Genomic DNA, 19,712 nt, shown 5'->3' on the forward strand with positions numbered 1-19,712 from the left:
ATATGATAGCTCCAGTCCTAATCCTGTCTGCATTAGGTTAGGCTTCTCTACTTGTGTTTCTCCTCAGGAAGTCCGCATCCCCTCTTCCTGTTCTCCTTGACTTGTCCTGCCTCCACTCTGCTGTCCGCCTAGCCTGGTGACCACTCATTTGGCCAGTTTATTGCATTTCAATAAGATATTGAGTTAACCAGATCAAAAATGGAGAGCTAATTCCAAGTTTGTTTTTGAGTGCGAGAGTGGAGTTTCATTGCCTATCAAACTAAAGAAAAGTAAGGAAACGCGGCATCTAAAACATACACACAACAAAGACCATACATTTTAAAGGAGGAGGAGAGTGTCCATGCAGAAAGGAAGGTGCGGGCAGTTGCAGTTTAACTGTTACTGACCTTGCGTTGCAAGAGTAAAGCCCTGAGTCCCAGTGGTTTTGTTGTCCTTTTCCTTGGGAATCGAAAAGGTCGTAGATAACCGTGATTTCTTTTCCCAAGTTGCTGTTTCACCCCAGGTGCTCATCTCTGAAATTGAGGAAGAAAGAAAACCTTTCAGTATCCTCATAGTCATTGGTCCATGTTGCTTCGTTTCTTCTCTTGCTCAAAGCAAGCTACGAAAATATGATTAACTTGTATATTCCAAGTCTGGCTCTGTTGTCTTTCTCTCAGGTAAACATTCATCTCTAATATGTGCAGTTATTGTACAAGTGTAGGTAACGCAAGAGATGCAGATTTCTAGACATATCGCTGAATTCCAATGTCTTTTGATTAAAATGGTAATTCAGATTCTCTTGATTTTCTATATTCCATGTCAGCTTACTGAGCTTGTCAGGCGATATCCATAGTGTCATTTCTTAAAAACATATTTAGTCTATAAAAGTCTCAAGTATTGAAGTCAAGTGATGAATGTTAAATACTGATAGGACATTTTCACAACAATCGTAACACCTGGTAACAGGAGCGCCTTAACTTTGTTAACGTATGTATCATTCTGTTCTTTCCAGATGCCAAGTCTGTGGAAGGAGGGAGTATATACAGTGAGACAACTGGCCAGAGGAAAGATAGCTCTTCCAGATCCTCAGCTTGTGTGGTTGACACCACCACCAATCTTGGGCAGCAAGCTGGTGACAGTTCCAGAGGATGGAAAGGTATGGTTTTTAACAGAGCTACCTGGTTTCCAGTGGGCAATTAAAAATCTTATATTTAAAAGAGTAAAACTTTGTAAATTGTGGCAATGATGATTTAATATTTTCAGGATGACTGCATTTTAGACCCTAAAGAAAATATGGTATGTTCTGTTTATTTTTTGTGCTTATGGTTTTTGTCAACTTGTGGTCTATTTATTTATTCATGAGCAATCCCTCGCATGCCATGGTTTACAGCAAAGCTGCTTTTACGCTGGATAAATACTGGCACGTTGATATGATTGGCCTGGTAATGCAGAAGCCCAGACTCAAGCCATAGAATAACATTGGAATTGAAAGCCAGTTTTGACAATTCAATTGTCTTAAGAACACATCTGACTCAAATAATGTTCTTCAGGGAAGGAAAGTTGTCTGTATCTGATCTGGTCTCCACGTGACTCCAAACCCACAGCAACCTGGTTGACTCGAAGTTGCCCGCTGATAAGGCTGAGCAAGCCACTTGGCTCAGGGGCAGTTAGGAACAGACAACAAATGTTAGTTTTACTGGCAACACATTCGCCCGATGGCACAATGAATAATGTGACAAGAAAGGATGTACGCACATCAGGGTGCTGCCAAGGTGAAATTTAGCTTCGGTAGGTTTGTTGTTTTGCTTTCACCCCGACCCTCGGTGTTTAACGTTCATTAGGAGAGACCTCGGCATCTTCATTTCTTCAGTGGATAGGCATCATGTGTACAGACACAAGGCACCTTAATAACGTTACAGAAGCCACGAGTCCATCAGACCTCTGAGCAGAAGTAGGCCATTCAGCCCATCAAGTCTGTTTTGTCTTTTCCCATTTCCCTCAATTCCTTTAATAGTTATATTTAATGAGCCAGCCATGACAGCCCTCTGCAGTGAAGAATGGGTCCTTGAGTTGTCAATTAAGGACCACTCCTACCATCTCCACCCCCCCCACCCCTACCCCCACGATATCACCATGGAGTTTAATCCAAGATAGAAGTTTTTCTGGGGTTAAGAATGATAACAAATTGTATCCCTAGTGTTGCATCACCAAATTGTAACTTTAATTTATCCTGCAGTGGGATGAGAGTGTTTACGGCAAGGCCATTTTTTAGCCCTTGAATGGCTTGCCCAAACACTCCAGAGGGCAGGTAAGAGTCAACCACATTGCTTTGGGTCTGGAGTCACATGTAGGCCAGACTGGGTAAGGCAGGCAAGTAACAGGAGAACAGCAGACACCTTGGGTCCCGTTTCTCTGCTTTAATCAGGTGGAATAAGTGGGGTTTGTTGTGTGCCTTTTGGAATTTATGTAAAACACCCATATTTAGAAATCTACTCGTGGTAAATTTGAACTTTAATTATCTCCATTTTCTGTCTACCTGCTGCAGAGTTTAAGCACTTCAACCAATATCGTTTCAAAACAGACTTCCTCCTGTTTGGCACAGACACTTATCCTGCTTGGTGTCTTGCTTCATTTATGGTGATGTGATCTGTTTAAGACCTTTCTGCAGTCTTAAATCAATCCCATTTCATTCCCTCACCCTGCATTTTAATGTTGCTAATGTCATACTGTCAGAAGCTTCATGAGTGTTTGTTTATCTCCAATCCTTGCCTTGCAGTTTGAGTCAAAACTCACGTGACACCAGGTTTTAGTCCAACAGGTTTATTTGAAATCGCGAGTTTTTAGAGCAGTGCTCTGAAAGCTTGTGATTTTAAATAAAGCTGGTGTCCTGTGACTTTGGACTTTTTCCAGCCCAGTCCAACACCGGCACCTCCACATCGCTGCGTTTCTGAGACTGGCTTGGGAACTGGGCAGGGGTGAGATGGTATTACTGTGCTGGCAGGTGTTCACCTGTCAACAGCCCCTACCTTTTAACAAACTGTTGAAAACCTGAACCCCCCCACCAACTGCAAAGCTCAAGAATGTGAGCTTCCTGCTGCTGGTGTGTGACTTTTTGACCCAGGCCCTGGCCTTCGCTAGCTTAGGAAACACCTGCTTGAAAAGACGATAGCTTTTGGTTTGTAACAGCAATGAGCAACTCGGGGTCAACACTCACAGTCATTACAAGATTCTCAACTTGAAGCTGAGCTGAAAGTGCTGTCATCCTAATTGTGTGGTCTGAGGGGTTTTGTTTTTTGGAAAATGCATGATGGGAAACACTTTTCGGCACTGCGCTAAGATTGGGTAAACAAAATGCCAATAAGAAATTTCTGTTGCTGTCTAAGAAATCCAAATCAGTCTGATATAAACATTTTTGTAAAAACAAAATTCTTTAAATTCTTGTAAATCGCAATTAAATTTCAAAGTCAGAAGTTACACAATACCAGGTTATAGTCCAACGGGTTTATTTGGTTCACCTGACAAAAGAGCAGCTCTCCAAAAGCTTGTGATTTTAAATGATCCTGTTGGACTATAACCCAGTGTCGTGTGACTTCTGACTTTGTCCACCTCAGTCCAACGCTGGCACCTCCACATCATGAGTTAGATTTCATCAGCAATACTGTTGTTGGATCACCATTGATGTTGGCTGTAAAGTGCTTAATGTGTTCATTTATCCATCTGTTGCCTTGAGCTCGTGTTCATTCTGAATTAGAGTTGGTTTGATTTTTGAGACAAATGGCAGGTCAACATTGAGAAATTAGTATAAGGATACTCACTGAGACTACATTATCACCAACTAACCTGCACTTTCATTGAACAAAAAAAACTAAATAACTTTGGATGCTGGAAATCAGAAACAAAAATTCTGAAGAAGGCTCACTGGACCATCAACATCAGCTCTGATTTCTCACCACAGTTGCTGCCAGACGTGCTGAATTTTTTCAGCAATTTCTGCTTTTGTTCCTGGAAATTGCTTGCTTGCTGAAGGTTTTTTACTCGAACCATGGTGCAATCCTGCAGGAACTCAAACTTTGCTCCAGGTCATTTGCTGAAACTGTAATGATACATGTGTAGCTGCAGTGTCCCTGCCTCTGAGCCAGGAGCTCCCAGTTCAAGCCGCTCTTTTGGACTGTGGGTGGTCAAACAAATGTAGCCAAACAAGCTGAGTTTTAACTTGGAAATCCTTCCAACGTAACACCTATGGTGGGAGATAAGAGCAGGGGACAGAGAGTTCCAGTCAGCCGTGTTATCCCACTGAGATTAGAGCCTCTAGCATCCATAGCTCTAGGCTACAAAATGGATGTTCTAGTGTATGCTGCCACCAACATCCATTCTGTACTGGTGGGGTGGGGGTTGGGTTAGGAATGAGGCAGAGGTGGCGTGAGTGGGAGATGGGGTGGAGGGAATGTGGAGGATGTGGAGAAGGGAGGGTGTGGAGATGGGGACAGGGAGGTTGTGGAGATGGGGACAGGGAATTGGGTGAAGTACGGGGAGTGGGATGACTGCATCGGACTGCTGTCAGCTTTCCAGCTTGAATTAATTTGGGAACGTGTTTTCTTGTCCTATTCATGCTACACATGATGGTGCTGTTAGTTGGACATGTCTTCAGGCAGAGAACTCAGAAGTTGAGGATGCATGTCTCGGGCAAAATGTTGTTGTCACTGCAGCATTAGGAAGGTCTATGGAACAATGCTTTCTGAATCTGGCTTAAGGTTGGTCATGGTTTCTTGTGTGACCTCCTAACTCAAAATTGCTCAATCTGGTCAGTCAGCAGATTCCCTGTCTCTCCCTCCTCCATCCAGAGAGTGGATGGCCTGGGAATTCTCTGACATACAGAGGTTGAGGCCAAAACATTCAATGTTTTCAACAAGGGGGAAGATACCATTTGTCGGGCTGAAGGGATAAAAGGGTTTGTGGAGCAAGGGGAACTGGGGACTGAGTTGAATTATTGGCCATGATCCTATTGAATGGTGGAGCAGGTTCAAGGGGGCGGATGGCCTCCTCCAGCTCATACTTTCTGTGTTTTTCCTTCTCAAGTTTGTTGATCCTATGATGCTCAATAATACTTCTGTGAGGCACTTTGAGATGCTCTATTGTATTAAGGGTTCTGTACAAAACAAAGATCTTGTTTCTGTTCAAGCTTTTGTGTGCCCTGACTGTCCCTGCTGGAAGTTGAATGTTGCAGCCTCCTCTCTTGGCCTCTGTCAGAAGGCTCCTGAAAGCTAGCAGCTGTATTACTTTTCTTCGTCAGGGCAGCATTTTTGAGGGGGGGAGCGCAAGCAACTGCCAACAACATCAAAAGGGTCCAGGTTTCACCAGCAGCCCAGTGAAGAGAATCTCTGCCCATCGTATTCCCAAACCTGAAAGAGCAGGACGATGCAGATTTAAATCCCAGTTTTCAGTGAGTTAGCCGACACACAGCTTGGACAGCACTTGAGCAGCTGCAGTTCAGCTCCCCTTCCCTGAACGAGAAGGAAGTGAGTAAATCAACCTTTCCATCGCCAACCGTCAACCCCTGTTGACAAGTGAGTGTATGTGTGTAGGTGTGTGTGTGTAGGGGTGTGTGTGTGTGTAGGTGTCAGGTGATGACAGGTGTGGCCCTGATTCCACACTGATGCCTGGTGTCTCAGCTCTCACGATTAGGGTGATTTCTCGGGGAGAAACAGCAGGATACTGCACGTACAGACTTTAATCTGTCACACAAAGATCAGGACTTTCAGGAGATCAGCTGGAGTGAGGCAAAAAAATAAACTGAGAAAAGGTGATGCTCATCGTGTCGCAGTGGAGGTGAAAATTACTCACTTTCTAAAGTAACTAATTTACCAAACGTTTAATTTTTTTTTCTTTTGTTTTGAAACCAAGTCAGTCCCAAATAGCTTAGAACCAATTGAGTTGTCTCAGTGGTTAGCACCGCTGCCTCACAGCACCAGATCCCCAAGTTTGATTCCACCTTCAAAAGACTGTCTTTGTGGAGTTTGCACATTCTCCCTGTGTCCACTTGGGTTCCTTCCCGCTGCTCCAGTTTCTTCCCACAGTCCAAAGATGTGCAGATTAGGTGGGTTGGCCATACTGAATTACTCGTAGTGTCCAAGGATGTGCCTTGATGGATTAGCCATGGGAAATGTGAGGTTATAGGGATAGGGTGGGGGGGTTGCATTTGGGTGGGACCCTTTTCAGAGGGTTTCTGTGGACTCAATGGGCCGAATGGCCTGTTTCCACACTGTAGGGATTCTGTGAGTAATTTATATGTTCTCTGCCCCTGTTCTGGCTGGTTTACCAGTTCAGCATAAAAGTGGTCTATTGGCCTCAAAGGGTTTTAACTTTGAACTAGAGAACTGACAAGAGATTGATTGTACTAACCCCCAGAAATGGTACCTGAGGTCAGTAGCCCAGGAAGATTTATGTACCGGGAAAAGGGAACCTGTATTCACATAGTTGGAACTTCACAACCAAGTCAGTATTTTTCCAGTACAGTCACTCTGTTGGTTTGGTAATACAGCCACCATTTTGCGTGTTAAACCCACACAAACAATAAATCAACAAACTCTTGATGATATTTGAGGCACAAATGTTAACCAGGTCGGTGGGAACATCATTGACTTCGACTTGAGAATAGCAGACGGGGGTTCATTTTAACATCTCATCCAAAAGCAATTCCTCAGTCAGTGTGACAGTAAGGCAGGACAGCATTTAAGTGATCATCTGAATTAATTGTTCAGTTCTCCATGGATTTCAAATCAGTAACCCTCCCATTCAGAGCTGGAAGTTGAGAGAAATTCTGATTCAATTTTGCACATGGACTCTTGCGAAAAATTGTTAAAACATCCAAGAAAAGGGAAGCATAACAAGAGATTTCCCTGCTGTAACCTGACCATGGAACATGTTTTAGTCTTTTTTTTTATTTTAAAGATTATTGAACCTCAAAAAAACACACTGCTTTTCATAGCTCAGAGAGAGAAGAGTGCTATTGGGAAGACATAGTTCAAGTAAACTAATAGTGGGGTAACGTTACATTAATTCTCTTCTTACAATGAATTACTGATACAGCACTCTCAGGAATGTGGCTTCACTTGGTGCATGGGGATTCATTTCACTGAGTGTGATCACAGCATTAAGGGATCCTTGACTCGGTGCTAAGTGACGATTTGCAGCTTTCTTGTTGCAAGAAAGCTGGCCGTGCAAAGGGTCTTTAGCTGATTAAAGCTAATGTATGGATTTGTTTTCCCTCAGCTAGCAGTGAATGAATTAAGGTGTACGTTTTCAGCTTCACTTTTCTGGAACAATACCAGTCAGGCTTTCCCTCAAAAACAATAAATAGAGCTCAAATTTGTCGATGGGATGGGTCTAGGGTGGCCACAGAAAGTTTGCCTGTCCCCATGTGGGAGAGTCTAGGACCAGAGGATGGAATTTGAAATTAAAGGGGTCACCCATTCAAGACAGGGATGAGGAGGAATTTCTTCTGAGAATAGTGAATGTGTGGAACCCTTTACCAGAGAGGGCTGTCGAGGGCCAGGTCGTTCTGTTTATTCAGCAAGGACATTGAGAGTTATGTGGAAAAGTCAGGAAAGTGGAGTTGAGCATTATCAGATCAGCCATTGTATTGGATGCTGAAAATGTGTTGCTGGAAAAACGCAGCAGGTCAGGCAGCATCCAAGGAACAGGAGATTCGACGTTTCGGGTATAAACCCTTCTTCAGGAATGATTTCTGAAGAAGGGCTTATGCCCGAAACGTCGAATCTCCTGTTCCTTGGATGCTGCCTGACCTGCTGCGCTTTTCCAGCAACACATTTTCAGCTCTGATCTCCAGCATCTGCAGACCTCGCTTTCTCCCCATTGTATCGAATGGCAGAGTAGACCTGATGGGCTGAGTGGCCTCCTTCTGTTCCTGTGTATTATGGTCTTCTCGTTTTAAGCTTGAGATCAGAAGGTGGTGACTGTTTTGGGTCTGGTTAATAAAACTTAAAGTTCTGAGACGTTAGTGACCCTTCGGTTGTCATTGAAAATATTTCTACAGCAAGTTTCTATTTATGTAACATCTTTAAAGTGAGAAATGTGCCACCCTTATTTTACTGGGGCAGAAAACAGGTAAAAGTGATGATAGAGGATCAGATGTTCAACCATATTGTGAAGGTTGAAAATGCTGCTCAAAAGCTTTGCTCAGAAGCTGGACTTCCAGAGAGTTTTTAAGATGATTGCAGAATTTATGGAGAAAATCCCAGACAATATACATGTGTGGCTGAAGGATCAGCTGCCAGTAATGACAGGTACAAATGGAAGGAGCATGTCAAAAAGACCAGGGGCCTAAGGGTGCAGAGGGGAGGGTATGAGACTGAAGGAGAGAGGTTGAGGCAAGATTGTGTAGAATTTAACAAGGTCAGATGTGTTTGCTTCATTCAAAGTCTTTGACTGCAGGAAAAATGCAGAAGGAAAAGGACAATCTCACTCCAGCAACAGGAATGCACCCTGTCTGCAAAACTAGTGTAGATATGTTCAAAATAACGATGATTCTCTTCTTGAATGTCAAACCTGGCTGCAATAATTTCTGTCTGAATGAATTAAAAGTACAGTATTGTCTCACCTTCTCTCACTTCAAAACCAGTTTGAATGAATGGTTGGTTGGTTGTTGTCAAGTTTACCAAGATAGTGATGGGTGGTGTTTTGTGTGCCCCACAGGCAGATGGTGCCATACAGAGTACATCAGGGAAGTAGAATCGAGTGTTACAGCCACAGAGAAAATAGGCAAAAGTGAGGACTGCAGATGCTGAAGATTTGAGTCAAGATTAGAGTGGTACTGGAAAAGCACAGCAGGTCAGACAGCATCCAAGGAGCAGGAAAATCGATATTTCAGGCAAAAGCCCTTCAGGAATTCCGGATGAAGGGCTTTTGCCTGAAACATCGATTTTCCTGCTCCTCGGATGCTGCCAGACTTGCTGTGCTTTTCCAGCACCACTCTAGCCACAGAGAAGGTGCAGAGCGAGAGATCAGAATTAGCACTCGAAAGGTCTGTTCAAAAGTTTCATAACAGCAAGGAAGAAGCTGTTCTTGAATCTATACTTACGTGTATTCAAACCTCTGTATTTTCTGCCTGTTTGAAGAGGGTGCAAGAGCGTGTAACTGGGGTGGGAGGTGTCTTTGATGTTCATGATGTGGAGGAGCCGGTGTTGGACTGGGGTGGACAAAGTTAGAAATCACACAAAGTTAGAAACCAGGTTATAGTCCAACAGGTTTATTTGGAAGGACAAGCTTTCGGTACACCAAATAAACCAGTTGGACTATAACCTGGTGTTGTGTGATTCTTAACTTTTATAATGTTGGTCACTATCCCAAGGCAGTGGGAAGTATAGATGGAGTTAGTGGTTGGAAGACTGGTTTACGTGATGGACTGGGAGGAGGCTAGAAGAACACAGCAAGCCAGGCAGCATCAGGGCGTGGAGAAGACAGCGTTTCGGGCATAACACTTCTTCAGGACTGGTGGGGTAGGTGTAGGGGAAGCTGCAGATAGGAGGGAGGCGGGGGGCAGGATGGTTAAGTGGGGAGTGGTGAAGACAGGCAGAGGGTACGACCTCATTGGTTAATGGGAGGAATGAATTTGTTTGGTGGGAGGAAGGGTTGGGAAGGGAGGGAGGAAGTGTTGGGAAGGGAGGTTATTTGAAATTGGAAAACTCAATGTTGAGTCCTCCGAGCTGTAGGCTGCCCAGGAGGAAGATGCGAGGGTACGACCTGGTGGGTCAGTGGGAGGAATGATGGACTGGGCTGTGTTCACAACTCTGAGGTTTCTTGTGATCTTGGGAAGAACAGTTGCCATTAACACATTGTGATAACTCCAGACAGAATGCTTTCTATGTGCATTTATGAAAATGGGTATGCGTCCTTCTGGATATGTCGAATTTCCTCAGCCTCCTGAGGCAGTATAGATGACTTTCTGCTTTCTTGACCATTGCATCAACGTTGGTAGACCAGGACAGACTGTTGGTGATCATCCCTCCCAGGAACATGATGCTCTTGACCATCTCCACCTCCACACCATTGATGCAGATGGGGCTCTGACCTCGCTCTGCTTCCTGAAGTCAGTGATGAATGATGTCAAAAATCACACAACACCAGGTTATAGTCCAACAGGTTTAATTGGAAGTACACTAGCTTTCGGAGCGTCGCTCCTTCATCAGGTGATTGCGAAGGGCTCAATCTTAACACACAGAAATTATAGCAAAAATTTACAGTGATGTAACTGAAATTATACATTGAAAAATTGATTGTCTGTTAAGCCTTTCATCTGTTAGAATATCGTGATAGTTTCACTTCTTTCATGTGTAAATTACAAAACCTTTTTTTAAAAGTTGTATTCTTGGGTTAGCTGTTAACGATGGTGATTAGCTAGACAATATGTTGAAGGTGTTAGCCCCCTTGTGTTCTCTGTCTATGCCATGATGTTTAGATTGATTCTAATCTAAAAAGTGAGATAACTGAGTTTTACATAAATTCATGCAGTTTTTGAACTCAGAGTTCTACATGAATGCATGCAGTTTTTGAGTAAAGTGCAATGTAACCCTGCAAGTACAAATTCACCCCACAAAATATATGTGTGCATGTGGGTCTGTGTCTGTGTGTGTAGTGAGTGCAGAGTGTCTTAAGTCTGTGACGGGGTGTGTGTGTGTGTGCCTGTGCACGTGTGTGTGTGTGTATAGGAGTGCCTGTGTGTGTATGAGTTGTAGGATGGTGTGTGTGTATAGTGCAATGGTGATTACCTATAATGTGACATGAACCCAAGGTCCCTATGGGTATCGAACTTAGCTATCAGCCTCTGCTCGGCCACTTTCCTCTGCTGCCTGTCCCGAAGTCCACCTTAGAGGATGGTCACCTGAAGGGCCGAGGCTGAATGTCCTGGATCATGTCATTCTCTTGTCATTCAATAATGTCATTCTCTTTCTTGACGAAGAATTACCTCTGTTTGAAGTTGGTGTGGATGCTTCCTAAAGCTCTCAGTAAACAGTAGAAAATGAGTTTACCTTTGAAGGTTTCCTGCATTCTTATAGTTATGTCAAGAATAGGTTTGAGTGACTATCAGAAGATGCTGTATGGTGATTAAAGCAGTTAGGATTGGAAGTTTACTTTGTTTCTGCATTAACAATCCATAAATCATGATGTTTTTGACAATGCTTTACTCACATTAACTCACCCAGAATTACTTCTATTGATAGCACTGTTTTGTGAGATATTCCAGTATTCCTAAGTAGGACATCAGTGGGTTTAAGTCGAAAAGTATGACCCTGGAAAAGCACAGCAAGTCAGGCAGCATCTGAGGAGCAGGAGAGTCGATGATGAAGAGCTTACACCCAAAACATCAACTCTCCTGCTCCTCTGATGCTGCCTGACCTGAGTGCTTCTCTACTTTGACTCTCCAGCATCTCCAGCTGTCACTTTCTCTACCAGTGAGTTCGTACCCATGTAGCTCTATTATTGCATACATTTCTCTTTAGTTTGGTTTCCTTCAAGGAAAGACTATGCCACCACAAGTGTGCTTGCCCATGCTAATCACATGAACCGTTTCAGCAAATTGTGTTCTTTAGAAATTAAATTGGTTGAAGACTGAGCTCAACGGGAGAAAAGAAAGAGTTAACTGAAAATTCTAGCCAATTCAACCATTGATCTTTTGCAAACAACATGGCATATTAGAAGCTTTGTAATTGTGTAATCGTCCTGTGTGTCTCAAAGCGACGAGACAGCCAGGTGTTTAATTTGACAGCTTGATGGATATGCAAGTTTGTCCACTGCTTCTGCCCTGCAGGATAACATGGGCACTTTCAACTGAAACCCGTTATATCTAGGGCAAGTTGAGGTTAACCTGTTGACAATGCTTAAACAACAGAAATTGGATGGTGGAGCTGAACTTGTTATAGTTTGTGTTTTCACTGAGGTGGTTCCTTTTTATGGTTTCTCTGCCATTGCAGGGTTTTTTTTGTGTGTAACCTTCAGTTCTGGGATAGTGGCAGTGACCTGTCATTTGTATGTACAATTTCAATGAGATTTGCAAATGCACCGGTATTTTTAGATCCTAGAATTTGATTCCAATCGAAAGAGGTTAGAACGGTCAGTATTAAAAAAAGCATCATCACAAAATGTCCCTCAACTATTGAGCAAAGTTATCAAAGGCCTGGTTTGCTGAAGAGTAGTACTGCATGACTTCCCACGGTTCAAAACATCCAAGATAAAATTATTAATTTGAATGTCCTAAATAGTGTGGGACTTGTAAAATATAATGAATTCATTTTTAGCTGAAAGCATACGTTTTGATGCCAAGTGGATCTTGAAAATGAACACACTAACCTGGCATGATTGTTAGCAAGAATGGACAAGTCCTGCTTGCCTTGTCAGTTTAATAGGGTTTCGCTCTGCATTAACAGCAGCTCACTAGGTATGTGGGGTCCAGCAATCCAGAAGCAGCTCATCAGAACTTGGAATATCCAAGCCATTAACAATAAACACGACTGGTGCAATTGACACAAAATGGTAGTTTTGTTTTCTTACATGTAATGATAAATCATCTAGTTTTCTAAAAGTGCTTGTTTTTTTGATCTATCAAATGTAATTAGTTGTAATTGTGAATAACTTCCTTTACTTATTCAATCTATTTTATTTTTTCTTTTGCAAAATCTCCAATCAAGGACTTTGTGGAAACATCCTGTGGGCAAGTCTTCTGGGATTAAGTCTGACAGCAAATGTGATCTTTGCCTCCGTCTACCTCTACCAGGGTCTGCACTGATCAGAAAGCAGTAATTCAGGACACCTTCTGAAGAAGCTGTCAAAGATTTACGGTCCAGTCAACTGCTCCTTGTCTCTCTTAGCCTCACGCCGCAGGTGAAGACTGCCTTTGCATTGTCAGTAAATCATCCCTCTGCCTCCAATGACAGCATATAGGGTACAGGCAAGTTAGAGGAATATAATGGGAAGGATGCAGCCTGCCTTGTCCTCCCAACAGGAATGGTGATTGGAATCTGCCCCCTCATCTATCCTGCAAACTTGTATTTGCATTTGGAATGAGTTTGATCTGGGCTCCATTGCATTGTATTTATTTCTGTAAAAAGAAATTGACTGAAAACGAAAGCACATTCATGTAGCTTACTACTGCACTGAGTGAATGCCAAGGGAATGCAATTTAACTGGCTATTGTTAAAATTCTTTCCATTTTCATATATATTTTTTAAAGGCTTTTTGGCCTAGTTTCATTTATTCAACTTTTTCCAACCGATGTAGTTTTCTTTTTGCTGCTTTGTTCTGGAACTTTGCAAGACAAGGTAAATTTAGCATCGAAACCTTGTTCCGTGTTCACTGTTCGGGTAAAGAAATGACGTGTGATGGCAATGGTGGTGCAAGTTGCAGCACTCAGTAACGTATGTTCACTTCTGTACTGCCTCCATGATTGAGGTCTCCCAGCTACTTGTCAACCTGAATGTATGTGATTAGCATAACATCCCGCTGGCTGCTGGGTAACGATCCACAATTGGAAAATATGTTTTCTAAAAATGTTGACGCAGCTCCAGAGAAATGAAACAAATTGAGCCTACTGCATCACTAAAATTTACACACAATTGGTTAAATTATGCCTGGCTAAAAGAAACTGGAAACACTTTGTGTGTATGCTGCCTTTCTACAAATGAGAAACCTTTAGTAATAGGATACAGATGTGGTGAAAGTAACTTAAATTTGACTTCTGAGTGTGATGGTTTTTTCTTCCTCTTCACTTTAAAGTTGGACATGATTCATCAATCCACCTTTTCTTGTTTATTATCTCAAGCACTAATGTAAAAGTCACACTTTTTAGACCAATTTTTAATGCGAGAAATCATGGGTGCTACATGCATAATGTTTTCAAAGAGTTGATATGCTTAATTTGGACCTGAACAAAATCCAAAATTAACCATTACAAAGGAATAAAGTAAAAACCAACACACTAAAGAATTCATATTAACTTCTTGCCTTTACTTATTTTCTAACTTTAGGAGCTAATGCATTTCAACTCCTGGAATATTCTCTGCCTTCAAAAGTCATGGGCTTTGATCACTTTAATAAAAAAAAACTAGGGAAATTGTTTACATGAGATAATCTGAAAAAAATCACTTTAAGGCAAAAATCATGGGGGTCAACCTTTAACGCGAAATTGACTTTTACATGGGTCTATGTGCTAACTCTTACGAAAATGGACTGTTGGAAGATACAAGTGCAATAGCCTACAAGAACTATTTGGAGAGAAAAGGAAATCTTGCACTGAAAAGGGTTAATGCTACATTGTATGTTTCCAGTCCACGCATTCTTATACGGTTCAAGCTGACCTGCTACAGCTCAACTTACTGCCAAGTGATACTGACCAGGGCAAATGGACATTTGCAGCTGAACAAATGGGCAGAGTCAATTCTCCGAGGGTCTCTTTTCCCTTCCTCCTTTCAACCAGTTGGCTCAACAAAGTGGAACCTTTGAAACGAAGGCAAATATAAAACTATTTTTGAAGGGGGATGTGTGGAGTGGGGGAGGGGAATAGCTATCATCAAAAACACTGTTTTTGGCTCCCAGATCACAGACGATGCCTTTGTTGTCTGCTGTAGGTAGGGATAGTGCCTCAGGGAAGGTATACCTAAATGTCGGCTGGTTAGCTGTGGTAGAGCTGTGTTAAATAACAGCGTACAGACCCTCAAGTTAAATTCACAATTAATAGCAATGAATGTGGCTCCACTTTTTAAAGTAGACGTAAGGGATCAAGGTATGATAACCATATTGGGGTGGGACCCATTATACCTTCTGAGGATAGCACTGAACTCCATTATAGGAAATCAGTACTCATCCTGACCCCTACGGATAGGAGATAACACTCTGTAATTTTGATCAGAAAACATGAACACGTCTGTATAGAATGCCAATGTGTAGAAAGTAAACACTAGGACAAATTAACAGCTCCCTATTCTACTCTGAATTGAACATGTTCTAACCACTACAAAGAAATGGTAGACCATATGGCGCTGTGTGTTTCTGGATGTAGGAGTTTAGCTTTAATCACAAACAAACACTAGCAAGAGGATTGGAAGCTTTGGATTAAGGAGAATTAAAAACAGTTGCACTTACGTGGCAATGGTGGCAAGTTACCCGTGGTATGGGAATGGCTCACTTTACCAATTTGCCAACAAAACACAATTCATTCACTATACAAGAGCCCAAGTCTTGACTTCTGATATTCTGGCTACTGTATACATTTCTTTTTTTAGTCACTCATGGGATATGGGCATCACTGGCTGGGCCGAAATGTATTACCCAGAGGATTGTTCAGGTTTAGACCAGGTGAGGTCATCAGTTTCCTTCCCTAAAGGACATTAGTGAGCCAGGTGGCTTTTTTTGTTAAAATGAGAATTGACAATTAGTTTCACTCTTCTTTTTAAATTGACTTCAAATTGCACCATCTGCCATGGTGGGATTGTGAACCTGGGTCCCCCAAAGTGTTACCCGAGTCTCTGATAACATCACGGAGCATTGCCTCCCTTAATTTGCATTCAATTTCCTAATCACAGAACAGTGTCCAGCTAATGAATTCACAACATTCGACAGAATGCTAACAGAAATATCAAAGCCTGCCGATTAAAAGTCAATGTTAATCCTTCAGAATAACCATACAAATCTTCTGACCAACAAATCTGTTACATTTTATATTGCAGACACCTCTACATCATTAGCATGGTGTAAGTGGGTTAGTGCATTGTTAGTATGTTTAAATGAGCGATATTTTGGGGAAAGTGATTGAAATTATTCCTCAAAAATATTTAACTTTTATGGACAAATGGAACAGTCCTGTGTGAGTCAGCGCTGACTCTCAAGAGTTCCCATAAATCCAAATGCTTAAAACCATACTTTATACTTTCATAATTGGACCAAAGTCATGTGCAGACTAGATTTGTACTTTAATTAGTACAGAAAGCCTTACCTTTGGGACTGAAAAGAATTGGAATCTATTATTTATGAACTTTCAAATGCAGTTTTTAAAAAATCTACTGACACCAAGGAACAGAACAGTCTGTCCTGCTCCAGTATATATCTCTCTTGGGTTTTTCCCCCGTGTACAGAACTCAGATTATTTCAAGCCATTTCCTCACAGTAACTACTTTGGTGTTTTCTACACTGTGCCATTCTTAGTGGGCTCTTGCTTAGCCTGTGCCATCCTTTGAGTTTTGTGCTGCCAGTCTCTGATGGTTGTTTAGGCATGGTTTCTTGCACGTGCCACTTAGAAATGTGAACTTCTTTCTTTTATTGTGTGGTTTCCTGGCATCATCCACTCTAGCTGCATGTATCCTGTTGCTAATTTATTGCTGCTAACCTTTCTTGCAGCCTGTAGTTTCCTATTACTCCTCCAACAGTGGGAATTGTGCCCTAAGATTGCTCCCTTCAAGGAATCCTGTCCTGCTTCTCCCAATTCAGAGCCCAAATCCCAAGATATTCCACCAAATTTGAATTGCTGATGTTGAATTGAATTGAATTGAATTTATTGTCACGTATACTGAGGCACAATGAAAAGCTTTGTCTTGCGAGCAATACAGGCAGATCACATAGTTAAGTAGCATAGATAAGGGCATCTTGTGTGCTTGTGGGTAATGTTCCTACCTCTAAGCCAGGAGCCCTGGGTTCCATTACTGATCCAGATGGTGCTTTCGTAACGCGAACGAACAGGTTAATTTTCAACTGGGAAATCCTACCTCTTCGCCAGAATCGGGCAGTAAAATGGGGGGGGAGTGGGGATGTTCTCTGCATCAGTCTCGCTCAGTGGGCGGAGGTGCCCCTTAAGCTATAGGCTCTGGTGACAGCTTTCTCTCCTGTTTCAGGTCAAATCCAGACATATTTATGTATGGGCATTCTCTGCCTGCTGCACCACCAAGTTAAAAATAAGAAGAGTTGATGCAAAGCAAATACTGATAATGACCATAGTCAAGGGCAGCGCTCTCATTTGAGAGAGAGTGATGACTGGTGATGAGAAAACCTGAGGTAACCTCAGCTGGTACGGGAATTGAACCCACGCTGTTGACGTTACTCTGCATCGCAAGCCAGCCATCCATCCCACTGAGATATCCTCTCCACCCCATACCACTGAGATGTCCATTCCTCACCATACCACAGAGATATCGACTGCTCCCCCAGCCCCTACTGAGCTAGCCACACCCTCCCACTGAGCCAACTGCATAGATGTTATTTCATAGTCGCATGACATCAAGATAGCAAATGGATGTATAAGCAATGAGTTCAGGATCAAGCAGTTGAGAGTGACCAATAGCAGGTTGAGTTGGATCCAGTAATGTAAAGCTCAAAGAACAGAAAGCTTTCTGGATTCTTGCTGTAGGCTAACACCAATACAGGGAGACTGCAGACATTGCTGTACATGCTACCCAGCTGATGTTATTCCCAGTTTTACTTTAGCTGAGCTGTCACAGCATCAAATGCTTCCTTTCCTCCGGGCCTTTTAAGGGGTGGTGTTTATATGTGTTCTGACATCACGTAATAGCTAACAAAATCATTCATCAGCTTAACCTATTTCAGATTCTTCCTTTAGATTCTGATGCTTTGATATTGCAGCTTTAATTCCCCCGAGCCTAATTACGTGAGGGTTGTTTTATTTTCTAATTTCAGTGCCTTTTTGCTAACAAAGCTGCTCTTGCCATTTCTGTAGTGTTTGTGGACAGGGTTGTTTGATTCAAACAGTCGTCTCACAGCTACTGAAAGAAAATACTGAATAATTTTGTCAAATGAATGCCGAGGGAGGCTGAGCTGCTTTTTGCTTTCCCCACAAGGTGAAGCCGAAAGCAAATCTTGAACCGGCTTAACAGCTTCTTTATGCAACAATTCAAAAACACAACAGTCCTCTCTCTGCTTATGAGTCTATGATATTATCTGTGTTGTTTACAGGATCTGTACAGTGAAACATTTTTTTTAGTGGTAATCTTTCACGGTATCTCCCTCAGTCTGAAGCCCCAACACCTGAATGATGTACATATTTTTTGCATATATGCTGATGTGTCGGGTTACTTCCTAGTTGATCTTTCTCCCCCTCATGGTATTAACGCTGTTTGTGGCTTTTATCATTTGTAAGCCAGTTGAAATCTCAGAATGAATTTTTTCAACTTATTTTTTGAGCTCCTCCTGCCTGGCCTTATGTCAAGGTAAAGTGGGACTGGTCATAAAAAAGGAAGGTGGGATCACTCCCAGAAATGCAGGATAATGCTGTTATATGCCATTTTGTTTTCTGTTTTTAAAAAAAAATAAAAGTTGATTGGCGAAAAGTTTATATTTCTTGGGTTTTTTCCTGATTATAGTTAAATGTATATTTTAGCAAAAAGACACACATTTTCTGACCATCAAATTAAAGACTATCAATGTTTGGGCAAGTTGGCATGGTGGCTCAGTGGTTAGCACTGCTGCCTCACAGTGCCAGGGACCCAAGTTTGATTCCACCCTCCGGTGACTGTCCAAGTGGAGTTTGCACACTCTGTGGTTCTATGTGGGTTTGCTCTGGTTTCCTGTGTCTGCTTGGCTTTGCTCTGGTTTTCTCCCACAGTCCAAAAGGTGTACAGGCTAGGGTGGATTGGCCATGCTAAATTGTCCACAGTGTCAAGGGATGTACAGGCTAGGTGAGTTAGCCATGGGAAATGCAGGGTCGGTGGGTGGGACGAGGTGGAATTCTCTTCAGCATGTTGGAGTGAACTTGATGGGCCAAATGACCTGCTTCCACAAAGTAGGGATTGTATGAAGTATCTCACAATTTTGAACTGTCAAATTCTCCCCCTTCTCTGCTGTGCCTTCACCATATATCTGAATTCAGCTCATCAGAATCATCTTTACAGCCTCTCTGACTGACGCTGCTAAAGTTTGAGGAGAAAGTGAGGTCTGCAGATGCTGGAGATCAGAGCTGAAAATGTGTTGCTGGAAAAGCGCAGCAGGTCAGGCAGCATCCAAGTAACAGGAAATTCAACGTTTCGGGCATAAGCCCTTCTTCAGTTTGAGCCAGGTTTGTACAAAGAGCTCACAATCAAACTCCAGTTGAAGACAATTGATGTCAGAAATGAAAATAAATTTTGTCTCCTCCCAGGCTGAACTCACGTGAGATAAAATGGAGATTAGTCTAACCAAATACCACCCCGACTGCACTCATTTTATGAAGTTGTTACAATCCTGTAAAGATCCCTTTTAAAAGGAATGAATTTCCCAGCAATTACTGGTAATTACCAAAGGGGACGATTTCACACTTTGAGTTTATGATACAAAACAAACTAAAATCAACATCGATCAACCAAACAATAAGAACCACAGATGCTGGAGATCTGAAACAAAAATAGAAAACTAGAGAAACTCAGCAAATCTGGCAGCATCTGTGGAGAGAGAAAACAGTTTATGTTTCAGCTCCAGTGACCTTTCTGAAGTAGCTGCCAGACCTGCTGAGTTTTTCCAGCATTTTCTGTTTCAGATCAAACAGTAATCAAGAGGCAACAAATACAAACTAAAGAATATACTTTTGCGTTAACATACAATCAAGACATGACACGTACTCCTTTCACTGAGCTTCTGGAAAACATGTAGCATTGCAAATACAAGCCTAAAGTTTGACCACGATCTCTAGCATTTATATCTATCGCACTCAGTGAAGTGTCTTTCATAAGTCATTTCTATCAGCCTGC

At 42.2% G+C, this 19,712-nt stretch overlaps 1 protein-coding gene across 1 annotated transcript in view; it reads left to right on the forward strand.

Moving 5' to 3' along the window:
• Window positions 1-18,325, forward strand: part of LOC132833528 (transmembrane protein 201-like) — an 88,476-nt gene extending 70,151 nt beyond the window's left edge. The window contains exons 5-6 of the mRNA XM_060851885.1: window positions 992-1,135; window positions 12,681-18,325. Of these exons, the coding sequence (XP_060707868.1) occupies window positions 992-1,135; window positions 12,681-12,778 (242 nt within the window). The 3' untranslated portion in view covers window positions 12,779-18,325. The remainder of the gene's footprint in view (window positions 1-991; window positions 1,136-12,680) is intronic.
• The last annotated feature ends 1,387 nt before the right edge of the window (window positions 18,326-19,712 follow it).

Source organism: Hemiscyllium ocellatum, chromosome 37, assembly GCF_020745735.1.
Source record: "Hemiscyllium ocellatum isolate sHemOce1 chromosome 37, sHemOce1.pat.X.cur, whole genome shotgun sequence".
In the NCBI taxonomy this organism is placed as follows: Eukaryota; Metazoa; Chordata; class Chondrichthyes; order Orectolobiformes; family Hemiscylliidae; genus Hemiscyllium; species Hemiscyllium ocellatum.